General features: G+C 39.6%; 1 protein-coding gene across 11 annotated transcripts in view; it reads right to left on the reverse strand.

Annotated features, from left to right (window-relative positions):
* The window catches only part of myt1la (myelin transcription factor 1-like, a), an 87743-nt gene that overhangs the window by 13550 nt on the left and 50178 nt on the right, over positions 1–24015 (reverse strand). For 6 of the 11 annotated variants that reach the window (XM_025898836.1, XM_025898837.1, XM_013272282.3 and 3 more), the window contains 8 exons: positions 22799–23220; positions 20829–20963; positions 17102–17192; positions 11974–12084; positions 10766–10989; positions 8986–9269; positions 6653–6901; positions 487–638 (listed from right to left, as the gene is read on the reverse strand). In XM_025898836.1, coding sequence (XP_025754621.1) covers positions 487–638; positions 6653–6901; positions 8986–9269; positions 10766–10989; positions 11974–12084; positions 17102–17192; positions 20829–20963; positions 22799–23220 — 1668 coding nt within the window. The remainder of the gene's footprint in view (positions 1–486; positions 639–6652; positions 6902–8985; positions 9270–10765; positions 10990–11973; positions 12085–17101; positions 17193–20828; positions 20964–22798; positions 23221–24015) is intronic. The other 5 variants (XM_019346278.2, XM_019346283.2, XM_019346282.2 and 2 more) reach the window with 4 other exon arrangements.

The raw sequence follows: 24015 nt of genomic DNA on the forward strand, positions 1-24015 counted from the left end.
GAGAACTATTTTTTTTTCTTTTGGCCTGTGAATTTCTGTCATTACTCATCCTGAGCTGTTAGCATTTGTCTTATTGGCTCTTCAGCAGCTGGCGACAAAAGATGGTGCGAACGCCTGTGTCACATCTGATGAAGCCTCTCAACGAGATCAGAAACACCATCGAGACTAAAACGTGCACTAATGTGCCGATCTCCCTTTCTAAATTTACAAGGTTGCTAATTAGTTTCTTTCCCGCTTCCGACTCGTCCTGTTTGTCTTTGCTGTCTGCTGATGTTTCGGGGTTATGTCTATATCTGTGTACTTTTGTAAGACTGCTGCACCATCAATTTAATGAGACAGGAAAGTGAAGTGACATATAGCGCATAGTGAACTTCAGCTGCCTTTGACTGAGGGTTTCTCGCCATCCTTTGACCTGAACGTGGGAGTGTTTGGCTCAGAGGCTGCTGGGCAACAGCGTGCAGCAGTCGGATTAGAGGTACGACTTACGTGATGAGCTCCTTCTTGCTCTCCTTGCAGGGTAGGTATTTGTGGTGTTTGGGGCTAGGCATGGTCACCTCGGCCGGGTAGTGCTGCTCGTCCAGCAGCTCCTGGAAGGGATCCAGCTCGTCGCTCTGGTGTAAGGACGAGAAATAAGCCGACTACAGCGCGTCACTAAAAGCTCATCGTTTACAAATTTACACAAACTTCACAACACATTCCCATTTCAAACACAGGAGACAATAAGGTTATGTGAAAACAGCATGCATTATCAGGTAATGTTAGGTTTTCCTTAGTCAAAGATAATGTTATCCTCAGTGAAACAGTGGTTAAATTTCCTGTAACATTAATTAGACATTCCTCATGTCTGAAGACACTGCTATGATATATTAAATTAATTTGTGTTCCATAACAACTTTAGAAGTAATTAAAATAAATTAAAAAGTCAGAATCAAAAGAACATTTTAATTTACCGAAATAAAAAATAATTACAGATGCAAACGAAGAGGGTTATATGTAAAGAAATAACATTAAAAAGTCAGACATTAAGTTTGTGAATTTAATATCAGAATGTATAAAAAGCTTTTATGTCATCTCACAGAATATGTGCTATTGTCATTCATATGTGTAAGCTTCCTGCCGTAAGTAAGAATATTACCCTCCACTGTAGTTTAGCTGATTTTAACCCACAACAGGGCTTCATCTCATATTATGTTGAAAATTCAATATGTCACAAAGTGAAAACATTTTAGGCATTATCCAAAGTGTTACAATCAAAAAGTTTTTAAAGGCTAACTTATAAAAATGTGCAGATTACAACATGTACAAATGTTGTGTGTTATATATAAAACAGTTAAAACCAGGATTAGGAGAGAAAAAAATGACTAGGAACCATTCTCACATTAGTTACACACAACACATTTATCTCAAAAATTCAGAAGTAAACCTGATTCATTCTACATGAGTTGAATAAAATATGGAGTGTTTCCCTACATTAAGTTTAAAAAATGTTCTATAATCCTCGAGAATGTATTTGGTATATAGATCTTTGCTTATAAATCTAAAAAAGTGCATTATAATCAGTGTTTTAGAAAACATTTGACCTTTTTTTAGAACCTCATAAACCTGAATCAGCCTAGTGTGTCAGTGCCCGGAGAGCTACGAAGCATAAGGTCTAAAAAAATACATTTAGGCTGTTTACATATAAACAGCCTAAATGTACCTCCAGGTTTGTTATATAGTTGTGCTTTATGTATATATATTATGTTTTTTTCTCTGTGTGGTGGAATACTTTTAAACATATTGATATAAATTTAATTTTAAGAAAAAAATTATAAACATACCAGGGAATTATTGTGGACATAAATCGAGTGCTTTGGCATTTATGTGTATACGAATAACTAATAAGAAGAGCCTGATTTATAGCGTTTAAGTCCCTTTTTAATGTAGCTGTATGAGTCATATCGATTTAGCGTCCCTGAAGTTCTGGTCATAATGAGCAGATCTGTACTGGTTGCCAGATCATTTCCAGATAAATGTGTTCCCAGCACAGGTGTCGGAGGCGTGTCTCTCTGCTTGTTAACCAGGTCGAGCTTCTTTCTGCAGCAGTTGGTGAACAAAAAGCTTTTGTGGCTCTAAGAACACTGCAGTCTGCTCTGCAGTCCACACATCACACCTCCTCAGTCGGGAGCAGAAATCGTTGTGGACTGTCTGGAGAAAATCCCATCAGACGCCTCGCTCTGGGCTCCGGCCTCCTCTGCAATGTCGTGCTTCATTAACAAACGCAATTACTCTCCTGATTAAAACCTTTCACTCCAGCGCTCTAAATCCAACGAGGCAAATGTAGCAATTTGCTGCATGGGTTGCTCTGTGTGATATCAGATCTGTGAGGATTTAAAGCGTGCCGATGATCTATCGTGTTTTACTTATGTATTAGTGCTGTAATTCAGTATTTTAATGCATCGTGTGCGAGCTCCTGAAGCGTTCATTTAGTCTGAACGATGCAGTGCTGCCTCTGGCCACATGGGAGCGCACTGAGCCTTCCGGAAAGCCTGTCGGCATCCACCCTATCAGCCAGGGTTATTTATCAAACTGCACAGAGAAATTTGAACTTGCATGAGATAAAAATGGAAATTCTTGACTTTTACTCCCCAGAAACTTTAGATTAAAACCCATTTATCAAACTTATTTTGTCTCTGTTCACTTAGATCTTAGATTAGTGTTGCAGTGCACCGACAACGTGGATGGACTGTAACGGCTGTGATGAATAGCTGTAACCCTATTTATGCTTGTATTGTATCACAACTTTTTGTTCTAAAAGACTAAAGCCGATTGATCCTTTTGTTCCGTGCCACATTGTAAGATTTTCTCTGATCTATTGCATCTCCGCAGCACGAACGACTTCCCTTTTATGTATGTAATATAAAGTTAATTTCACAGTAGTTTATTAAAGACTGGTAACACAATAACAACAATCTTCATAAATGGAGAGTGGATTATTAATTAAACTTTACAGGTTTTTACAGCCAACAAAAAAATCCAATGCAGTAGCAGAATAAGTGAAAAGTGGCGCTGCGTGTGAGCCTGAAATTATTTTATAAGGATTACCTGTTATGTAAAGGGGTGAAAGAAGAAGTAAAAGTCATATTCCTATTGAAGTCGTATTTTACTCCATATTTGATACAGATTTTTATTAGATATTGAGATATTTAACATATCTAATATTATAGATATTGGATTATATATTAGATGCTGACTTGCTTAGAATAGTCAGATCTTGCTTTTTTATTTACTTATTTTTAGGAGACCACACAAAGGAGCTGGATAAAAAAAAAAGTACATTTTCAAAATAAAAGACCCAGTTTCTGCTGACCAAGCAGTAACCTCCAGAGCTAAAAAACGAAGCCAGTGCAGAGGCACCAAAACTGCAGTTCCTCTAATGGCCACTTGAGGCTGACTCTGAAAGCGTATCATTCCCCAGACTCGCATGTTTACCAACTTTACAGCAGAAATAAGTATCTTTCCCCCTCTTTTTTTTTTTTTTAAATTTAATTCATCCAACTATATAATGGAGTTAGGGGCGTGGCCATCTTCAGTAACAGGTGCTCTGACACAGCTGCCAGGCCAAAACTCAGATCAATAAATTGGACTTCTCTGACATGTTTAACAATAAAGTAAATTTTGTTTCTAAATAACATTTAAAAAAATGCGTTTTATTTTGAAAGTTTAACTTATTCTTTATCCCGTTCTTGTGTCTGATTTTCTGTCCTCCTCATCTGCTCTTTGCATGTCAAAGATTCACCAAAATAGACACATTATTATAAGAACGGCAACACAAACAACATTTGATGCCCTGAGAATTACGAATGAAACTTTTATCACCAAAAATAATATTTTAAAAAATTGATGCATTGTGCAATATCTATTTAAAAAAAATAATAACTAAATAATTACTTATTAATGTTTTATTAACGATTACAGTTTATATGTGATGGTTACTATAAAGTGTTATTTAAAGGCTTAAAAAAAGACAGCTCAACAGTTTAAATTACTTATGCTTTGGCAGAATAACATCACTGAGGTAACTCAGCAGCTAACAGCAATAAAGCTCTGTTTCTTTGTTTTCACTCATACACTTCGCTGTAAGTCTCTTGTGTGAGACATGGTGTTTCTTCTTTTATATGATTTTGCAATCTCTCTCTTCAGCGGTCTTTCTTTATTATTCTTTTGTTGAACTGTTTCTGTTTGGTGGCTCCAGGGTGAGGGGAAAACAGGAGGAACTGAGCGGCGATGTACAATTTTGGCAAGCACCATCGTTCTGTGCCATTTCAATGCCTTGGGTTGGTGAAGAAGTGCATGCAAACATAATAAACCCTTCCAAACTCACAAAATTTCCTCTTGCGTATGTAAAGTGATGCAAAAATTATGCGTAACAACCGGCAACCAGAAGTACGCCCTCGCAAAAAATAAGCCCAGAACTTCTCTATGGCCCTTTCTGCTTTGCACCGCAGAATAAGGATTCCCTTTTAACAGCTTATAAACCCCGATCATCTTCTAATCTATGCATGAACACATAATATAAACTCTGGGTTCCTTAAATCTCTCAATTTCATGCTTGAAATTATCCTTACTTTGCACGATTAGGGCCCTAAATAAATCTTAAATCAAGTGCTTAAAACCCTTAATCATAACTGTAAGGGCAGAGAGTGCAGCAAGAGCAACATTTAGAGCTTTAGCGTGGCCTAAAAAATATTTAACTTCCACCTCTTCGGGTTACTTATTCAAAGCACTTGTCACCTTAATCCTAAAATAAAAAATTCAAGGTGTCTCTGCCCCCATATCATTAAATATTTTAAGTTTTAATCAAGCATACTGTAGTACAGAAATTACTCTCTACATTAGTTTGTGTCAATGTAAATATTAATCTGCTCCCTGCTGAGCTAAGTTTGAATATAAACTACTTAAAGTGGTGCAGAACCTCCTGTAAGGACGAGTCCTGCAAGCTGTGTAATAATCTGCCGCAGTACTAAACACACCAAACTCTAGTCTTCTTTGCTGCATTTAAATCAGTAATTTTAATGTGTTCAGATTTCAAATATTTAGTGTAGATGCTGCTAATGGGATCAGTGATTCTGAAAAGTATTTTGCAGAACTTCAGATAACACTTATTTTGACGGCCAGCAAATTCCTCATAACTGGTTTATAATTTCCGATGAAGGCTCTTTGAACGAAGTATAAATACAAAATACAAATAAATCTAATTATTTATTTCCTACAAGTCACATAAATTTAAATGAGTTGCTTCAGTAATTTAGTCTGTAAGTCAGTGCACAGCAGGTCACCTCAATATCTACAACAAGCTTACAAAGTTTTAACAAAGGCTGAATTTGTTCCTTATTTTCTGTCATATACATACTGCCAAAGTGTTGAATGCCCATTTTAAACATGGCCAAAGTTTGAAATGATGAGGTCAGTGTATGTGCAAGTAGTCCCTTTGAGCTGAAAGCTCAGGATTTCGACTGCTCTAAACACCTAGTTTCAAACTTTTTTTTTCTACTCTTGGCTCTGTATGATGTCATTGGGAGGGGGTATCCTTATATGGTCATCTAATGGCAAAGGCGCACTAGTAAACCTCCTTGTGTTTGTAAGTATTTCTTCGCCACAGCTACTACAGAGCCTCAGGGTGTTGCACACTCAACCTCTAGGTGACCACTTTCGACTGCAAGCAGATGTCACAGATGCAGTATCATTTAATCACCATACTACACTGTGTCACTATTTGTAGAGAAATATCTGAATTTGCATCCACCCATCGATTTTATTCCACTATTCCACCTCAGGGAAGGCTAGGGGAAGGAGCTAAACATGCTTTTTTCATAGAGGCTATGAAAAAAGCTAGAACAAGGCTATAAGGCTCATTTTGATCTGTGACTTATGCAAAGCTACTCTAAAAAGTAAAATAATAAAAAGCATCAAGTTGTAAAAGGGCATCAAAGTCTATTTAAAGATATCAGTGAATCAGGAGACCTTTTGTGAGAAAACACTAACAGAAAATAAACTCAACAGTGTCAGGACTTTTTAACCGCCCTATAATAAAAAGTCAGTATTTATAGGAAACTTTCAGATAACTACAAAAACACCTTCCACCAAGGCCCATGACCTATTTTAATGAAATACCTTTAGATGTGCTTTGTCAGTGCTCTTCTTTTCAACCAAGTTTCTTGAAATTTCATTTGGCAGATTTTGAAAAACCTTGCAGGCAGACAAACAGCACCAAAAACACACATTCGAACAGTACTGCAAATAAAACATTTTAGATTGAACGCATACCAAAAAAAAAAATAATAATAATGATCATTTCTGGAAACATTGTCATCACAGAAATGTATTCTAACTATGAACATTTAGGTGTTAATGTGCTTTTATATTATATTTATATTATATTGTGTTGTATTAAATATTATATTTTATATTATAGTAGTTTTGTTCATAACATCCAAATGATAAGCTCTAGAAGTAAAAGTATGATGTCAGAGTTAAACTTTGTTGTTTGTATGTATAATAATGTATTCATTAACTATATAAACTGTAATAACAGCATGTTGTATTTAACCTCATTCTCATAATGCTCATTCTAAGCTCTGTAAGTGCTGCACAGTATAGACCTTCCCGTTACCTCTTTGTGGTCCTGCTCGTCTCCCAGACGTTTGATCTTGTTGCAGTCAACGGGCAGGTCCCAGCAGTCGGTGTCGCTCAGCTGGTAGCAGCGGCTGCTGAGCAGAGCCTGCCGCTGGGGAGACATCGGCTGCAGGGGGGTTAACACTGTCCCGCTGCCCTCAGGGCCACCTGGCTGACCAGCCACATCCACCGCCCCACTGTCATCCAGATCGCCAACCGGACTCTGAAGAGCAAAGGAATCTGAATACTGGTGAGGTATTCAGAGGGCTTATTTTTTTTATGTGTTTATTGTTACTTTTTTTTCAAAAAGTTTATTTGATCATTTCTAACAAGCTCTCAGGAGGTTACAGGCTAGTATACACATAGTCTCGGTCACAGAGGTTTTAAATGTTTTCAGTCTTCAGGTCATTCAAAAAGCTGCTGCCAAACCAGAAGACCTGTGTATATCCTTCTCCATACTAAACTCCTGCTCCACTGGCATCCAGTTACATTTCCTTTAGACTTGCAGGTGATGCTTAAATGTGACTCATGTCACTGTGCAAACCTCTGCTTTTCTACTACTTTTGATTTGTTTCTTTTTTTGCACCTTTACTTTTACTATCACTGCACTCTAACTGTTATCTTACTATATGCTACCCTAAATGATTTTATTCTATTTGTATCAACAGTAATGCCCATAATTATTCGTACTCCTGTGAAAAACTATCTTTTACATGAAAGCTCAGCTGGTGAAATTTTGCCTTTATTCAGTTTATTGTAGTTGTGATAGAATGTTCCAGATGCATGTTGATTTTACACAATGGGCATAAGAATAAAAATACTAATACTTATAATAATTTGTACATGTTGTCCAAAATTATTCATACTCTTCACCTGCCGGTATTGGGATTATTGTTTCTTTACAGTGTAGGTATTTTAGGTATTTTCAGCAATGGTAGGCAAGAAATCCATGTCGATTTCTAGAAAAGTCCAGAAGCCGAGAAGCTGAGGGGAGTTGGTAAAAATGCTGCCAGTTCATGGTCAGCACTAGAATGTGCTATGAGTAAGAACTAAGTGAGGAGCTCCGGTCACGTATTTTGATTGTTGTCAAGGATGCCATGGGCTACAAAGCCATTTCCAAATGATTCCAGGTCCCTGTACCCACAGAGCATTATTAACAAGAACAAGATAATCCACACAGTCAAGAACCTGAAGACAAAGCCCAAAGTTACACGCCATCTGGGAAGAAGTGTGTTATGGTCAGCAGTAACCCACAAATCACAACTAAGACTATTCTACAAAATCTGAGCAACACCAGAACACAGATTTCAAGAAGATACAGCAGCAAACACTATCCAAGGGGGCTTTTCATGGACAGTCCTCCAACACAGGCAAACACAAGCTCATCTAGTTTCTGTAGCTCCGTGACAGAGCTACGATTTTGGTTGTCAGTGTTATGGTCAGAAGGGAACTCTTCAGGCACAGAGATGTGGCTTTTGTTTGGCGAAAGAATGTGAAACATTCACCCAGAAAACACAGTCTCACTGGTCAAACACTGAGGCAGGAACATCACGGTCTGGGGTCACTTTTCCACAGATGGACCCAGATGAACCTTTTAAAAGTTGAAGGAATCATTAAACTGGACCGGCATTCATCCAGCACTCTTGGGCAGCAATGGACCGTCTAACCAGATTACAGTCCAAAAACATATGGCTAAATTAGTCAAGGAACAATTTGCGGACAACAATCTGAATATTTTGGAGTGGCCAAGCCAGCGCACTGACCTGAACCCGGTTAGAATTTCTGGAGAGAACTAAAGACCAAGATCATGGCAAAGAAACCCTCAAACCTTGAGGACCTGGAGAAGTTCACTAAAGAGGATTGGGCCGAAATCCTTGTGGAGATGTGCAGAAACATATTCAACTGCATAAAGTGCTTGGAGGCTGTAGCTACAAATAAAGGCATTTATACCACTGGCTACAGAGAAAGAGTATGAATAATTCTGGACATGAGATTTTTTTTGGAAATCAGTCAAATATAATCATACAAATTGTTAAAAATATCGAACATCAGTTTGAATGTTCTTCTTATAGCCTTATGTCACCTTTTTTATGAAATGGTACGAGAATAAATTTGATCTGTCAATAATATAACTTAAAACCCCAAAATTCGTCACGGATATGAACAATTTTAGGCATAATTACATTTAGATATGTCTTCCTAATGCTCCTCTCTGAGTTGCGCTCTCTAGACAAAGCTGCCTTGTCTTATTTTTCCCCACTCCTGCCATTGTTTAAGAATGTGATGTAATAAGGCAGGCATCCCATTTTTACTTGCACCGCCTCAGATTACCTGTGTCAGCAGGTCCTGGGGTTTCCCTCCCAGAGCGTGCGGGAGCTCCCGGCACCGTGTCGACAAGTTAAGGATGGCCGTGGCCGCCATGTGGGCCGCCTCCATGTCGTGGGTGTAGTCGAAGCTACTCTTACTGCAGGTGCTGCTGGCGCTGCTTCCACCTCCACCGCCTCCCCCTCCTCCTCCACCTCCTCCTCCTCCACAGCTCAGGCTGCTGCTGCTGCTGGGAGCGTAGCTGCTGGTCGTACTGCTGGCTGGGCTGGACGTCTTACAGTAGCGCTTAGCTGCAGGGGTGCACACAAGTATGGCTGGTTTGTTAGGCTGATGCTGGCTTTTGGCCAAGCTGTTCAGCAGATGGGTTTTTTGCACGGGGTTTAAAATTGCAGAGGGATCCTCTAGCTTTTAAGAATATGCAATAAAAAAAGACAGATTGGTGGGGGGAAAGAGCGAGAGAAACAGATTGAAATTTAAGGCTTTCTAGGATTAAGTGGGGAAACAATGAATTGACCAGAACAAGAATCCACTCCAAACTAAAATTCAAACAAGCTCAGTGCTTGAGATTGATGAAGTTGTTCAACTTTTTTGGTCACTTTGCCAAAATCAGAGCTCGTAAATCAAGATAACATATCTTAAGTCTGTTCCTGCCTCAGCACTGAATTGAAAATGCTTTGGAGTGGATGTCTACATCTGATTCTTATTTGGAACAAATTCTAAGAACTGCAGCATTTCCTTCTTTGTGATTAACATTTGCTGTCCCCAGCTGTCCAAGAAAGTAACTGACCTTTTTTTTTTTTTTAAAAAAGTAACTACTTACAATATTTGTATCTTCAGTACGTAAAAATGGACCCACAGGAACAATAAGGAAAGTATTTAGAGGCCATTTTTGGTCTGTTTAAAGGATTTGCTGCCAGCTAGAAAACATATATGAACACCAGCCTTATGCGTTAAATAGGGAGACATAGAGTCATTCAACATAAGACAGAGAAACAGATGTTTGGGCAAAGCCAGAGAAAGACGCTGCGTGATGGTGAATCCGGCCTCGGCAGGCTGGAACGATGCTGATGGAGGGAAGAATGGTGGAAAGGAGGGAGGCAGGGAGGGAGTCGTGACAGAGGGGAGCTCAGACACCTCGTCTAAAAATCTCCCTCCTGCCTGCTTCTCACTAATGGCTCCCAGCCAAAGAAACAGGGCTCGCCTCCATTATCTCTCTCCTGTTTCACAATCCCTCCATCTGTACCTCCTCCCTCCCTCCCTCCCTCCATCCCTCCATCCTCTGCTCAGAGGAGGCAGGCTCTTAGCTTGGCATTTCCATAACTCTGCTCCAGCCATGTGGAGAGGCCGAAAACATCAGTGTTTTTAGCTCTACAACAAAGAGAAGACAAGCAGCACAGAGCATGTGTCGTTGTGCACGTTATAATGCTTTTAACATCGGATGCAAAATGTTCTCCTCAGAACAGGAAAATGAATAGTAATCCCTAAGAGTGGGATCTGGAAGGTTTCTTTTTCCTTTCAAACAAACAAACAAAACAAAGGAATCACAATAAGCCTGACCATGGTTTTTAAGGTGATTTTTGAATTTACCTATAATTACATTTTTAGACACATGGATCCATCATTAACTCAAATAAATATTTCCAATATTCTTCAAAAGGTAAGAAGAACATCAGACCCCGTGCAAACAAAAGACGCAAATCACCAATCAAAATATACGATAAATTGTTGTCACATGATCTAAATGTGGGAACTATGATTTGCAATGGTGTATGTTAATTCTTCTCACCATCGTATCCCTTCGGGGAGGTGTCTCGCCCGTGGTGGTGGGACTTGGTTGTCAGACCTCTCTTTCCGTAGCTGCCGTGTTGGGCATCATAGCCGCCATAGTCATAGCTGGTCTTGGAGTATTTCTCCAGCTCCTTCGCCAAGTTGGATCGTGGCGTGCTGGTGGGAACATTGTTTTTGTAGCCATACTCAGGAATCTCCAGCTGCTTCACAAAACACATTGGTCTGAAAGGCAGCCAGAGGGTAAATAAGGCTGGGATCGAACTTCACTGCACCATTTAGCATCCCTACTTCGGATTAAAAAAGTGGATTTTTTTTTTATATTTTGTTTTGTTTTTTCAAAGAACCAATAACATGAGGTCTGTGTTATTTAACTTTATGCTAAAAAAATTGGCTGCACCATTGAGCATCCCTAAAAAAAGTGACTTGTTCGAATGGTAATTAGTGAAAGAAGATGGTGAGTTTCTCTTATGTGGAAGAATATTTAATCCCAGCTTTTTATTTATTTGCTAACTGACATCCTTTCAGCTTTCAGTACATTCTGTTTAAGAAAGGCAACATATATTCCCAGATTGCCTTACAACTCAGAAATATACCAGGAAATTGTTACACCATTTGGCATCATCAAATAGAAAACAATGAAGGTTTTCTTTGTTATGGAATATTTTGCGAGTCTCAAGCTTAAAGACACTATTAAGGTTGCCCCAATCATTTAAGGTGGTGCGAGATGCCCTCCATCAAAATAAGTGCAAACTTTTAGTGTAGATTTAATATGCAGAGATAAATAAAATCACAAAATACACTAAATCAAGCTGCCATAGATTTGATTTAAGAGTGTTACAACAACTAATAAAATTTTTTGTTTGTGTTTGCTAATTATTCACAGGATACTTTTGGATTCCGAAATTCCCAGCATATCTGAACTAGTCGCACATGTGGTTGAATGTGCTAGTGACCTAAACTGCACCTAGATATAAGGAGGATTACTAGTTGTTCTGCATCCCCAGTTCCTTATGTCTGATATGATCTGGAGCTGTATGTGTGGGAATTTCATTGCACCATTCAACATCCCCGATTTAAGAAAAAGCAAAGGAAAAACAACTGCTTCCATAACATACCATATTCAGAGTTCAGTGAGCTATTCGGCATCCCTTGCTAACCTATCAGAATTCAAAATATGCTGCTTTACTGTACTGAAGTGGGCGGTACCTGAGGACACGGTCTGACGCCTGATTGGTCTTACTGCCGCTGTCAGTTGAGTGAGTCTTCTCGTGGACCTTCGCCATCTTCTCTGCAGCAGCGATGGGACAGCCGGACAGACTGAAGGATTAGGGAGGGGGGAGACAGCACACGGCCTGGTTACACACTGTACCAACACACGCACACACACATGCAGCATCTGGCTCTCAATGAAGAGCAGTTCAGCTGTCAGTACCAGCAGTTCAAAATGAATTATGGATTTAAAAATGGCCTACTTTGTGTTGACTTTATGACTTGCTTTCCAGATGACAAACTGGTTTACCAGTTGACTTTCTGTGTGACTTTTTTCTAAATAGGTATTGCTTAAATTTACAGACAGACATGTTTGTGACTCCTGCTTCTGTACATCACTCAAACTGCAAAATCCTAGGCTGAAAATGAAGCCAGTGCAAAACTGAGATTCAGCTAATGTCCACCTGAGGCTGGCTCGAAAAGTTAGTCTATAGTCCACTCCCACATCAATGTCCAACTTCAGCCATGAAAGCAGAATGTTTACAGTTTCATATAAGAGCAGGCCTCTTGCCTGTGGTTGTGCTGTTTAAATAAGTTGTAGTTTGGAAATTGCAAGAAAATAAATTTTCCTGTTTTATTGGGCTGTTCATTAGCACTAGCTATGACCGGGTATCTTTGTCTATGCATTCTTTGATGTCCTAGCAGTCTACTCTCTCGCTCCAAAAACATCAACATAGTGATGGCCAAAACACTAATGTGAGGCTAGTAAAAGTGGAGACTAGAAACTAAGTGAGGGTATGAAAATGACCAGGTGAGAGCATTTTTTATCTCTTTATTGTCCTCCCATTTCACATATTTGACTGGATCAAATTTACAAAAGTGACTAAACAACTAATAATCAAAGATGATTAGCTGACAGAACAGCAGCTCAGATTTGGCATATTTTTCCTTCACACGATCACCGGCAAAACCTCTAACCTGCATACTTTATGTGTGTTTATTAAGTTATATATGGTGGTGAGGAAAATTACTATTTGATCCCTTGCTGAATTTTAAAGTTTGCTCACTTACAAAGAAATTAACTGTTTATATTCCCTGTGGTAGTTTAATTTTAATGGAGATAGACAGAATATCAAAAATACAGAAAAAAAAATTTCATAAAAGTTGTGAATTGATTTGCATGCAAAGCTCCAAACTGAGCGTAACTGATGATATTTCTTTCATGAACCAATTCAAACTTCCTCGCAGCCTTAATAACATGTTCCATATGTGCCAGAATCTTTGTCTTTATTTCGTTGGTCACTCTACGTCAGGCTCTTTAGAGTTTAAGATAAGATAAGATAAAATAAGATAACCTTTATTAGTCCCACACGTGGGAAATTTGTTTTGTTACAGTTTTTGTATCTGGATCTGGATCTACTCCCGTGACTCTTTATACAGCAACTGAATACTTGCTTGAATAAGTGACTAAATTATTAGTTCTTAGCGGATGCCTCTTTACTAACAACACACACACACAGTTTTCTCCAGTTATTCGGGAGAGTTTGTGGTTATCTGTCCCACAAGACACTTCCACTTAACAAAACTGTCACTTCACACCAACTCCCAGTGATAAGTGTTAAAAGGTAACACCTTCTCCCTTTTTAATCATTAAATTTGTTTTTCATCCCTAACCAAGTGTAACCTCACAGGAAGCAGAAACACAAATCTAATCCTGCTCATCGGCCGCTGCAGTGATTGACTGATTGTGTGATAGATTAGATTACATTCATTAAGCAGCTGCTTTTGGTCTTCTGAGAAAAATAATTAAATTTTATCAACAATCATAACAATCAAATTTCTTTAAAAACAAATTAAAATTGCAATAAACAGAAGAAAATTTGTGATGTTGGACCGAAAATTCCATCCTGTGTACTTCTGAGATGTACCAGTCATTAAAATGTGTGACTTGCTGACCCTCATGTGGTGCAAACAGGGGTAAAGGAGAAGCTGATTGGCTGGGGATGTGGCTTCTCCCTCCTGCCACTTTGGGCTTTTCCTAATTGCTTCATACCCACAGAGGCTATGAAACGTCGTTAGTACACACGCACGCACGCACACACACACACACACACACTTGTTTTAAAGCATGGCAGGGCTACTGTGTGAGTAGTGTGTGACAGATCAGCACGGCAGTGCCCGCTACTGCTGCTGCTGCTATGAAGGCGTTTCCATGGTGACTGCCAGACATGAAAGCTGGTGGCTAACAGTAGCTAAGCTAGCTAGCTAGTGCTTTGTTTCCTTTCCCAGTGGAGCTGTGCTACATAACACACCCTGCAGCCACGTCTGAGTGTGTGTGTGTGTATTCTGTCTGCCAGCACACGTGTGCTGCTGTCTGTGAGCTAATTTGTAAGTGTCTGACTGTGTGTGTGTGTGTGTGTGTCAGGCTGTGTGCGAATGAAACAGTGTGTCATCTAAAGCTCCACGTATGTGTGAGCAAATCACTTTACATAATTCAAAAGTATGTATCTGTGTGTGTGTGTGTGTGTGTGTGCGTGCGTGTGTGTGTGCATATGTGTGCTGCCTGCACTTCATGCTCTGCTGTGCCTGTTAAACAGCTGAACTGCTGATGTGATGCAGGTTCTCCTTCTCCAGTCCCTTCTCCACAATTCCACCTAAACCGGAATACATTACAACATTTTGCATGCTGCTGAAAGAAAATTTGACTTTTTTTGGTGCCAGAGTTGAGTTAAAAGCCAAAACTGTTTTGGCAAACTGTTCTTGTTCAGAGAAAAACTCCCACAGTGGCAGGTAAAACACACAAAAACTAATTGTGATTTCACATTCTACAATTATTTTGAGCACTAATTTATATTTCTGAAGTTTTAAGGACAAAGCAATAACCAACCAGAAGCATCCAGAAATGAGAAATGAAACCACCTTGCCAAAAAGCTGCAGTTCCCCTAATGGCCACTTGAGGCTGCCCCCCAAAATTAGTTCAATCCCCATAACCTCCCATGTTAAAATGTCCATGTTTACAGGCAGCTACAAAAACTGGGTTTGTTCTTTCTAGCATTTTTCTCCCTTTAAATCAACTCTACAAAGGTTGACTCTTTTAATGTTTTTTTTAACACTTAAAGTTTTGTCTTATTTTGGATGTTTCTGCCCTGAGCGACAGGTAAGGACTCACTCAACTGGACCTCATGATGATGCTTGTGCTGTTAGTGCTTTCTGAAGCATTTATAACACATGACAAATAATATAACCCACTAACAATTAGATAATAAGAAACACTTCCAAAAGTTTGTGAGAGACGTTCTTTAATTTTAATAGTCTGCAACTGAAGATATCTGTGTCTCCAGCCTTTGGATGCACCTGATCGAGTCTGGAGTAATACTGAAAAACGGAACTCCTGGTCAACAATATTATCATCGTCATCATCATCATCATCATCATCATCATCACCGTAACTAAATATAATCAAATGTAAATTCTGCTTTACTAAATCTCCTCCATTATATTAAAATAAATAAAAAAATATTAAATTCCATATTCAGGTTTCTAAAATGGGTGAAAAAAGCCTAAGCCAGGAATTTGCTATACTTATAAATACAATTTATTATAGCCCTTTGCTTTCTGAGTGTAGCATCAAGACCAAGAATGTGTTCATTTAGTTATTTTGATTTGTAATTCATTAATTTTTACGTGTTTCATTTACTTTTTTATACATTTTGGGCATACATGTTGCAAACAGAGTTAATAATCCCTTTAGGAGGTGTAATTCTGGACTGTACTGTACTAAAGTACTTTTGTACTTTCTTCTATTCTTTATAAATAAAGTTGTTAATATTAAAGTCTAGAAGAAGAATTATAAGGACTCTGAGGACCAAGCTAGCTAATAACAAAGTCTCATTTCAATTTTTTTTATATAGCACCAAACAGTCAACAACAGCCACCCAACAGCTTGAAAGAGTCAGCAAAGCCCCAGAATAGCACTTTATAAACAAGTGGGTGATGTCACAGGAGCTCTGTCCATCTTTTATATACAGACTACAGGTGAAATTGAGCAGCATGTGCATTAACACAGTTTTTAATCCTGGATTTTCAACACATTTTTGTGTTTCATAATGTGCGTCCAAAACCTGAAATACTTATTTATAACTTGAGTTTCACTTGCACTCCAGCATTTAGGACTTTGATACTTCCATCCATCTGTTAGCTACATCTTCTTACCCTGTAGTGAGTTGTGTGGGTGGTGGAGCCAAAATCAGCTTATACTAGGAGAGGGGTGGGGTGACCCAGTCAATCAGAGAGCTATTTTTAATAACCGCACAGACAACCAATCAGACTCACATTCACGCCTAGGGGTGATTTAGAGTTACCAGTCATCATAACTTCCAAGTTTTTGGACTATGTGAACCACACAGAGGGAACACTGAAGTTTATTTACTTAGATTATGTTATCTATACTTTTTTTCTTCATACTGAGGAGTAAAGTTGCACATACTTGTGTTTTTATTCACTTATATACTTACTTTTTATAAGTAATGAACACTTCTGCAGAGGCAATTTAGTGTTGTGACTATTTTTTAACTTATGCTGTGGTTAGACTTTGATTCTTAGTTTCCAGTATTTCTGTTAGGGTTTAGCTAACAGCAGGGGTCCATGACCAAACCCCCTGTAGCGATTAATGATGCCCAGTCTGTGGACTTGTTCAGAAATGCTGGTCAAATGCTGATAAAACCAATGTTTCTGTAAGTGTGTGGTGTATGGGGTACAGTAATGTAATGTAAAAACTTCATGTTTTTAACTTTCCAAAGAATTAAGGCCATTCTTATCATACCATTAACTATAAGTTACCAGTTCCTACTTAAATCCCTGTTTCTTTGTAAATGTTTCTTACGTATTGCACACTAACAAATGATAATAATAAACAAAAATAAAAATAAGTAATATTTCATGTTATGAGTTTTCAGAATCCTTTCAGCCAAAGCAAACATGTCAAAGTTTATGGTGTACGGGACCTAAGCATCAGCAAGTAGTTTGACTGGAGATGTGCTCCTGAAACCACACACACACTGACGATATCTGTACGATGGAGGTGTGGATCAGCTGATAGCGGCCCGGCTAAAGGCCACTCACTCACCTGCGATGCGAGTTCCTGTTGCTATTGACATGACCCCGTCCAGAGCAGCCAGGAGTAGGGCACTTTAAAACATTTTCATACATGGCAAGGACTTTGACAGAGAGGAAAAGGTGAGAAAGACAGCCAGGGTTAGGAGCAGACAGGAGAGTTAACGGGTGTTCAGCTCGACGGTTAGGCATGCACAGATTACAGCTGCACGACTGATGCGACAGTGGGCAAGAAACTTCACAAAACGGGCACGAACGCTAAGACAAAGTGCGTCAACAGCAGGAAGTCGTCAGTTCTCCTCTTTGTTTGCCTTGTAGCCGCCTCAGATTCAGCTGTGCTTCATGTTTTGCATCGGTTTAAGAAACATGCCTCCTCATGGGGCTTATTTTGTCACAAAAATCATTAAAGATTAAGGTAAATGTGTTGTGTTTTTTGCCTTTTTCCCCACTAACTTTCCTCTAAACTGCTCTCCGTTTGTAGTTATGATTGCCCCAAGTATTCCCTTCCTACTGAGGAAACACAGCTCTCATTTGCCTTTTGATCACTGCGGTCATGTCATGAAATTTCATGAGTTGAGACTGTACTGGATGCAGTAGTTCGTCATGCACTGTTAAGGACGGCTGATGACTCCGCAGGAGGAAGAGGAATGTGTCTGGTAATAAATGAAGGTTTAAAATTCTGTTTCAGATCGTTTTTTTTAAATATGTATAATCTTCATATACAGTTTCTAGATATTACCTGTATGTCTGAATATCTTTCTGTATTCTCCATGCAGGTATTTCTTTTTGTCATTTTTACCTTATTGTATACAGAAGATAAGCTCTATATAAAAAAGGATATGAAGTCTCATTTGGGAGGTTCAGGCTGAATTTTTTTGCTGCATTTTTCTTTTTGTTTTATATATCAGACTAACTTACAAATCACAAAATAGGCAGAATGATAAAACGGGGCATGATTTACAGAAGGGCTCACTTGTGATTGACAGATCAAATACGGTCCTCTCTCACCGTGTCTGGTCTCAAAACAACACGGTGCTAAAAGCCAAAATGTTCAGCGCAAGGCTTCTGAACAGGCCTCGTTCACAGAGGACAAGAGACTGCTTGGCAACCACCTGGAAACCACCGGTCGCTAGGGACAAATGAGTATTCTGATTGGCTCAGTTGCTGTCAGTGGTTCCTGCTAGTCACTGTGAAACTGACTGCTGAGGCCCAGTCATGCAGGCCTAGAAAATGTGTATTCCCCTACCGGTTGACGGGTGGCTGGTCAAGATAGCTGGATGTTGCTGGGTGAAATTTGTTACAAAGAGGTATAAGGTGCCACACTGAAAACCTTCTGATCGCCAATTTATCTACAAGCCTTCCCCAACTAATCGCTAAATGTTGGGAAATTGTAAAAAACTGTGATTAAAACTGGAAACAGAGAACATCCACCTTCAGAGCAAAAGTTGCACATTGTGAAATGTGTTGATTTCAGCAGTAAGGCATGAAATGGTCTTTGTCTCCAGTTTGCATCACACATTTTTGAGTTTCAGTTTCAGTTTTGAGTGTTTGCAGACTTGGCATCTTTCATTCAAACTGTGGGTGAATGTGGTACTCTGCAAATAGCCAAAGCAAGAAGGTTTTTGGTGCAGCACCTTCTTTGCATCCTTTTTACTTAGCTACAGCCTGCAAACTCCAGCATCCACTTCCCAAACAGCTTTGGGAATATCCTTTTTTTTTTCTCTTAGTGACCGTTAGGTACTAGAGGGTCACTGACCAGTCTCTAGGCATGCATCACTGATGACTAACAAACTGTTGATGTCTTATCGACCTTTTATACAGTCTATGTGTTCAATTGTTCCACCAGGGTGAATGAAGTCTCATCTAAACTAATGTAATGTTGTACCTGTGAGTTCAGTGAGCATGCTTCAAGCAGGCTTAGATGGTTGGAAGTAATTTCATGTAGGTCTTTTTTTCAGGTTTTTTAGTCAGCAGGTTGATCAAACTGATTCTTCATGCTGTTCACGTTACAACAGCGACACAGAAATCAAAACAAGACTTCAGGCAGACGCGATGAGGAGAATGAAAAGAAAGTAAAGCAGTTCACAAAATTGAGCCAAAAAAAAGAAAGATAATACTATTTCTGGTGCCACAGTAAACATGAGTATGAACAGAAGCAGCTTTGTGTCCACAACAGCACTGCAGTATGTTTGCTTTAGATAATTAAGATACTTTTTTTAGAGACTTTCTAACAGCTAGAAATGAAATTTACATTAATATATATATATAAACATTTAAAGCTCAGTTGGTTTTGAAACTCAAAAACCTTGATAATGTTTGGCAGCAATCAAGGCCTACCTTCTCGGTTGATCAAACATATGTTAAGCAAGCTCAGTCGCGCATGATGATTAGACAAGACGTTCACAAATCTTCGTGATCATAACAAAGACAAACCCAGATTATCTAACACGTCCAACACGACAGAACACAAATGCAGACTCATGCAGGACAGATGCATGATGGTGAACAGCCAACACTGCCAGCACTGTCCGACTTTAACTGTGATACAATCCATCTAACAAGTCATTTGAAGTCAGCATTTATTCCTTAAATCTCCTCAAATTAGAAGCAAAACTAAACAAAAACAGTAAATTATTTCCATTTGGTCCCAGAGACATGGGATTTTGTTTTTCTAAGATATTAAAGGGCAAATTTGTGGGGTAGATGTCTGACATGAAATTTTTTTTGTGCTCTCAGTTCTATATAACTCTCAGAGAGGCAGAAATGATCTGACTGCATGAGTAAAACCTCAAAGTGCGCAGCTAAATAAACACGATTCAGCTCAATCGTTAATGTAACACAACAGAAAAAAGGGGTTTGTGATACTGAAGCGCAGCTACCTTTATTGCCAACTTTGTAGTCACATCAAGCATCAAACAAACTAGAATTCATTATTCATGTTGTATTACAAATATGTGGCAGTGAATAGCAGACGCAGAGAATCTTTTTACTTCTTTTTAACTAAATTTAAGAATTAGACTCATTATTGGATTTCTTTTGATACCATGTTGGTTTTGCAGACTCTTTGTCACCATTTCTTATCATTACAAGTTATTATGGGATAAACATTGGTCACTGTTACCTATGGTCTATGGTTACCGTCAGCAACCCTGAGAGTTGCTGACCTCTCCTGTCATCATGTACGTAATTCATCCTCTTATGAGCCAAAGTGTGACTAATATTAAATACTTGGGACTCCACTGTATGTTCAGACACCTCTCTGAGAAATGGTGAGATGTCTTTATGAAGTTGAAAAGAAGTCCAACTGCCTTCAAGTCCAGCTTTAAGACCACTGTGGCCTGGGTGATTGAGCATCTACAAAGACATTTTAGGCTACGACGATATTTCAGTGCTTCTGATGTAGCCAAGAATGTTTTGTTCAGTGATTTGATCATTTTTCAGGATTTTCAAGAAAACCTTTTTATAGAGCAGAACATTAAAAACGAACTGCATAATTATAAAAGTACCTTTTATTATTCAGGCCACGGTTTGGAGATTCAGTAAATGTGTCCTTGTCATCTGAGGTTTTACTCAACCAATAAGGTGATTCCTGCCTCCAGAGCGCTTTGAGAAATGTCTGCACACTTAAAACCACCACCCGCACCAAAAGACTGAAATACCGCTCTGGGTGAAATGACTTGTCAGACTGCTACTGAGTTTGTGTTGTCAATGCAGCACAACATGCAAGCAGAGGGACCTACTCTCAGGTGGGACACGATCTTTGTGGGGACACCCAGAAAGGCTGCGGTGATGCGGGTACAGCCCCGTCACATGACCGGTTCCATCACAGCCTGGAGTCGGACACTTGCTCTCCTTCTTCTCTCCCCTGGAAGAGTCTGTGAAGACAAGGGGCAGCGAAAATTAGACGGAGGTGGAATTGAGTCAACAGGTAATCGGCGTCCAAGTGTCGGAGCAGTTTTTGGCCATGAAAGGACTGAACACGGACCATATATGGCTCATGGATTTGGCCAGTAGCCTGGTTCTTAAAAACCACCCACAACTCAGATTTGTTTAGCAAGGCAAACACTGTAGGTGTGATATTGGACCCACTGATGGCTGCTTCATTTGGTTCAAGAAACAATTGATCAATCAGAGCTTATCATGCAGAATTAAGCATCATCCTCCTACATAGATAACTCATTACCTCAGCTAGCAAGCACGGATGAGATTCACTTGGGTGTGCATGCTACAAATCACTGACTAAGTCGGGACAAACAGAACAAAATAGGCCCCCTCCCAACAAGAAACCACAATATCAGGCTGAATAGGTGAAGCGAGAGATAGGTCTGCTGTCCTTGCACAGATCCAGACATCATAATAAAAGCCTTCCTTTGGACTAATAACACCTTCTTATGGGTTAACAAAGACTCTCTCTGTGCTAATGAAACAGTCTGAAGCCCATCTGAGTCTGTAGTGAGGATGATAACTGCACAGTGCAGACTCCCTACCAGTGGTGGTGGGGTTGTATATGAGTGGATTTGGAGAAATAGGCCGCAGATAGCGTCCCACAGATGAGATTTGCTCTTCTAACGGGCCGTGCAGATTGCCATTACTCATGCCTGACAAGCTGGCCGTCTGATGTTCCCACACCGGCCTATTTTAACAACATAAGCTGCTGTCAGTGGAAAACCATGCATCTGCAAAATAAAAAAAAACAAAATTGTGTATAGCCCTGAATGCAGAAAATGAGTGCCCATTACCTCGTCTGCAGCCATGTACAACATTTCTGAAATAACACAGCGGGATTTTAACCAAGCCCAGAGGTCAGAAAACTCATTCAGTCCAACAGTGTCCGTAGAAATGCTCAAATCAGGGAGGAAAAGACATTAAAGTTACTTTTATGTATTATTTTTTTCCTGCTGCAGCACTAATAGCCCCTGGCTGCCGCTGTACTGAGGGTTTCAATAAGTCAGACAGACAAGATAAACTCCCTCTCTGCTGACCCGGGGTCAACATTTTTGAGTTAAATATGGCTATGGTTAAATGTGATGTGAAAAGGTGATGGGAAACTGGCAGAATTTAAAGAGAAGCATGATCATTTGACAACTTTGTGAATATAGTAATAGGTTAGAAGAAGCAGGAATGCAAGCAATATCTATTTCTCAGACAGGAGCCACAAAGTGCTTACATACATACACAGCAGATAAACTTACTGTAGAACAAAGAGCAAAACAGCAGTTTTAAGTAAAAGAGGAAACATGGAAGTAAAACCACTACATAATGAATCCTATTCATTACCATCACATATAAGCTTTACTGCTGAATTAAAGCCACATTTCTTTTAGGAAGTTATTTTGATCAGATGCAGCGTGATCGTGTCGAGCTACAGAGGACTGACTGAACTAAATTCGCTTCTCAGTGTCCAGGCTTTTGTGGTAAAAATAGTCCTGGCATGAAAAACCAGATGCAGGACAGTGTGAATGAAGAAAAGACTCCTCGTGAACATGAAGGAATGTTTCCAATTTAAACGTGTTACACAACATCTTACGCTGGAAGTCGAAACAGCAGTAACACCTAAAAGATATCCTTAAGTTGGCTCCAAACTACTTAACAGACCTGACACATGGAACATGGAAAATCAACATATACTACAGTATAGTTTTCCAAGTTTGCCGAGCGCAGATCGATAATAATACAGACAGGGTCAGTGTGTGGGTTTTTTCTTGCCTACCTTTAGGGTAGTATGCCCTCTTCAACCCATCCTGCTGCATCCTGGACCTGCGCTCCTCTGCAGCGCTACTCAGCCTTGGGCTGTGCTCGCCGTGGCCGCGATGATGATGGTGGTGGTGATCCCGACGGGGCATCGCGTGCTCCGAGGCCATCCGGTCCCTCATGACCTTTGCCCTCTCCGATTCCAGTGCGATCGCCTTCTCCAGCAGCGACAGGTTTCCCTTAGCCATGTCGAAGGTCTCGTCCGAGCGGTCGGAGGCCACAGATGTGGTGTCCTCGTCGCCCTCCTGGCTGCAGCTGGTCGGGTAGCCTCGGGACGCCGGGCTTAGCTGCTCCTCCAGCTTCATTAAGTTCACCATGTCGGAGTAGCTGCGCTCCAGAGACCGGGGCTCGTCTTGTGCACCCTGCTGGCAGCTGTCATACCTGAGCGTTTGCACGAAAGATGCGAATATGTGGAAAGGTTATCAAAAGGATGTTTTATATCTCCTTTCTAACTTGTTCAACTAAATGAACTTGAATGATGGGTCACAATTTTGCCAATTCAGCTGTATTCTACAAAAAACTTTATTACAGTTTTGATTTTATAAAAAAAAACTTTCCTAATAATTTAGGAACTGTTGTTGTTGGACTGAGCTGCCTTGAGGTTTAAGAAGCAAAGCTACCTATATGTATGCTCAACAGTCAAAGTAAAAAAATGTTATCAAATATTAAAAAGGATAAAGTTATGTTTTAAAAGGAGTCAAAAGGAGCTCCTGCAACCTTACAAATGAAACCTGTAATTGAATGTTTAATAAATATAAAAATGTAATATTTAATAAGTTTGTGAAAGTACATTTTCACATTTAAAAAGGAGGACTAATATAAAAAATAAATCAAAAGGTCTTCTGACCATGCCCACAAAAAACTGATTAATGTGACCTCCCCTTCAAGGCTGTCTCTTTGTGCACCTCTGGACCATGCAGAGCATTATTTTCAGAACGATCCCCTGCAGATACACATTTGATACTTCACCGTCTGACTTCTGTATCACCTTGAGTTTTATTTTGAGGATCATCATTATAAATGAGAGCCGGGTCTGAGGCTACAGCTCAGAAAGCAAACAGCAATTTTCATTTTTCAGTATAGCATAGTCTGAAATTTTCGAGGAGTAGTGCTTTAGTTTGCTTTATCCTACACACCCAAAACCCAAGCTACCCACAAGATCCCTGTGGTTTGTCC

Source organism: Oreochromis niloticus, linkage group LG15 (genome assembly GCF_001858045.2).
Source record: "Oreochromis niloticus isolate F11D_XX linkage group LG15, O_niloticus_UMD_NMBU, whole genome shotgun sequence".
In the NCBI taxonomy this organism is placed as follows: Eukaryota; Metazoa; Chordata; class Actinopteri; order Cichliformes; family Cichlidae; genus Oreochromis; species Oreochromis niloticus.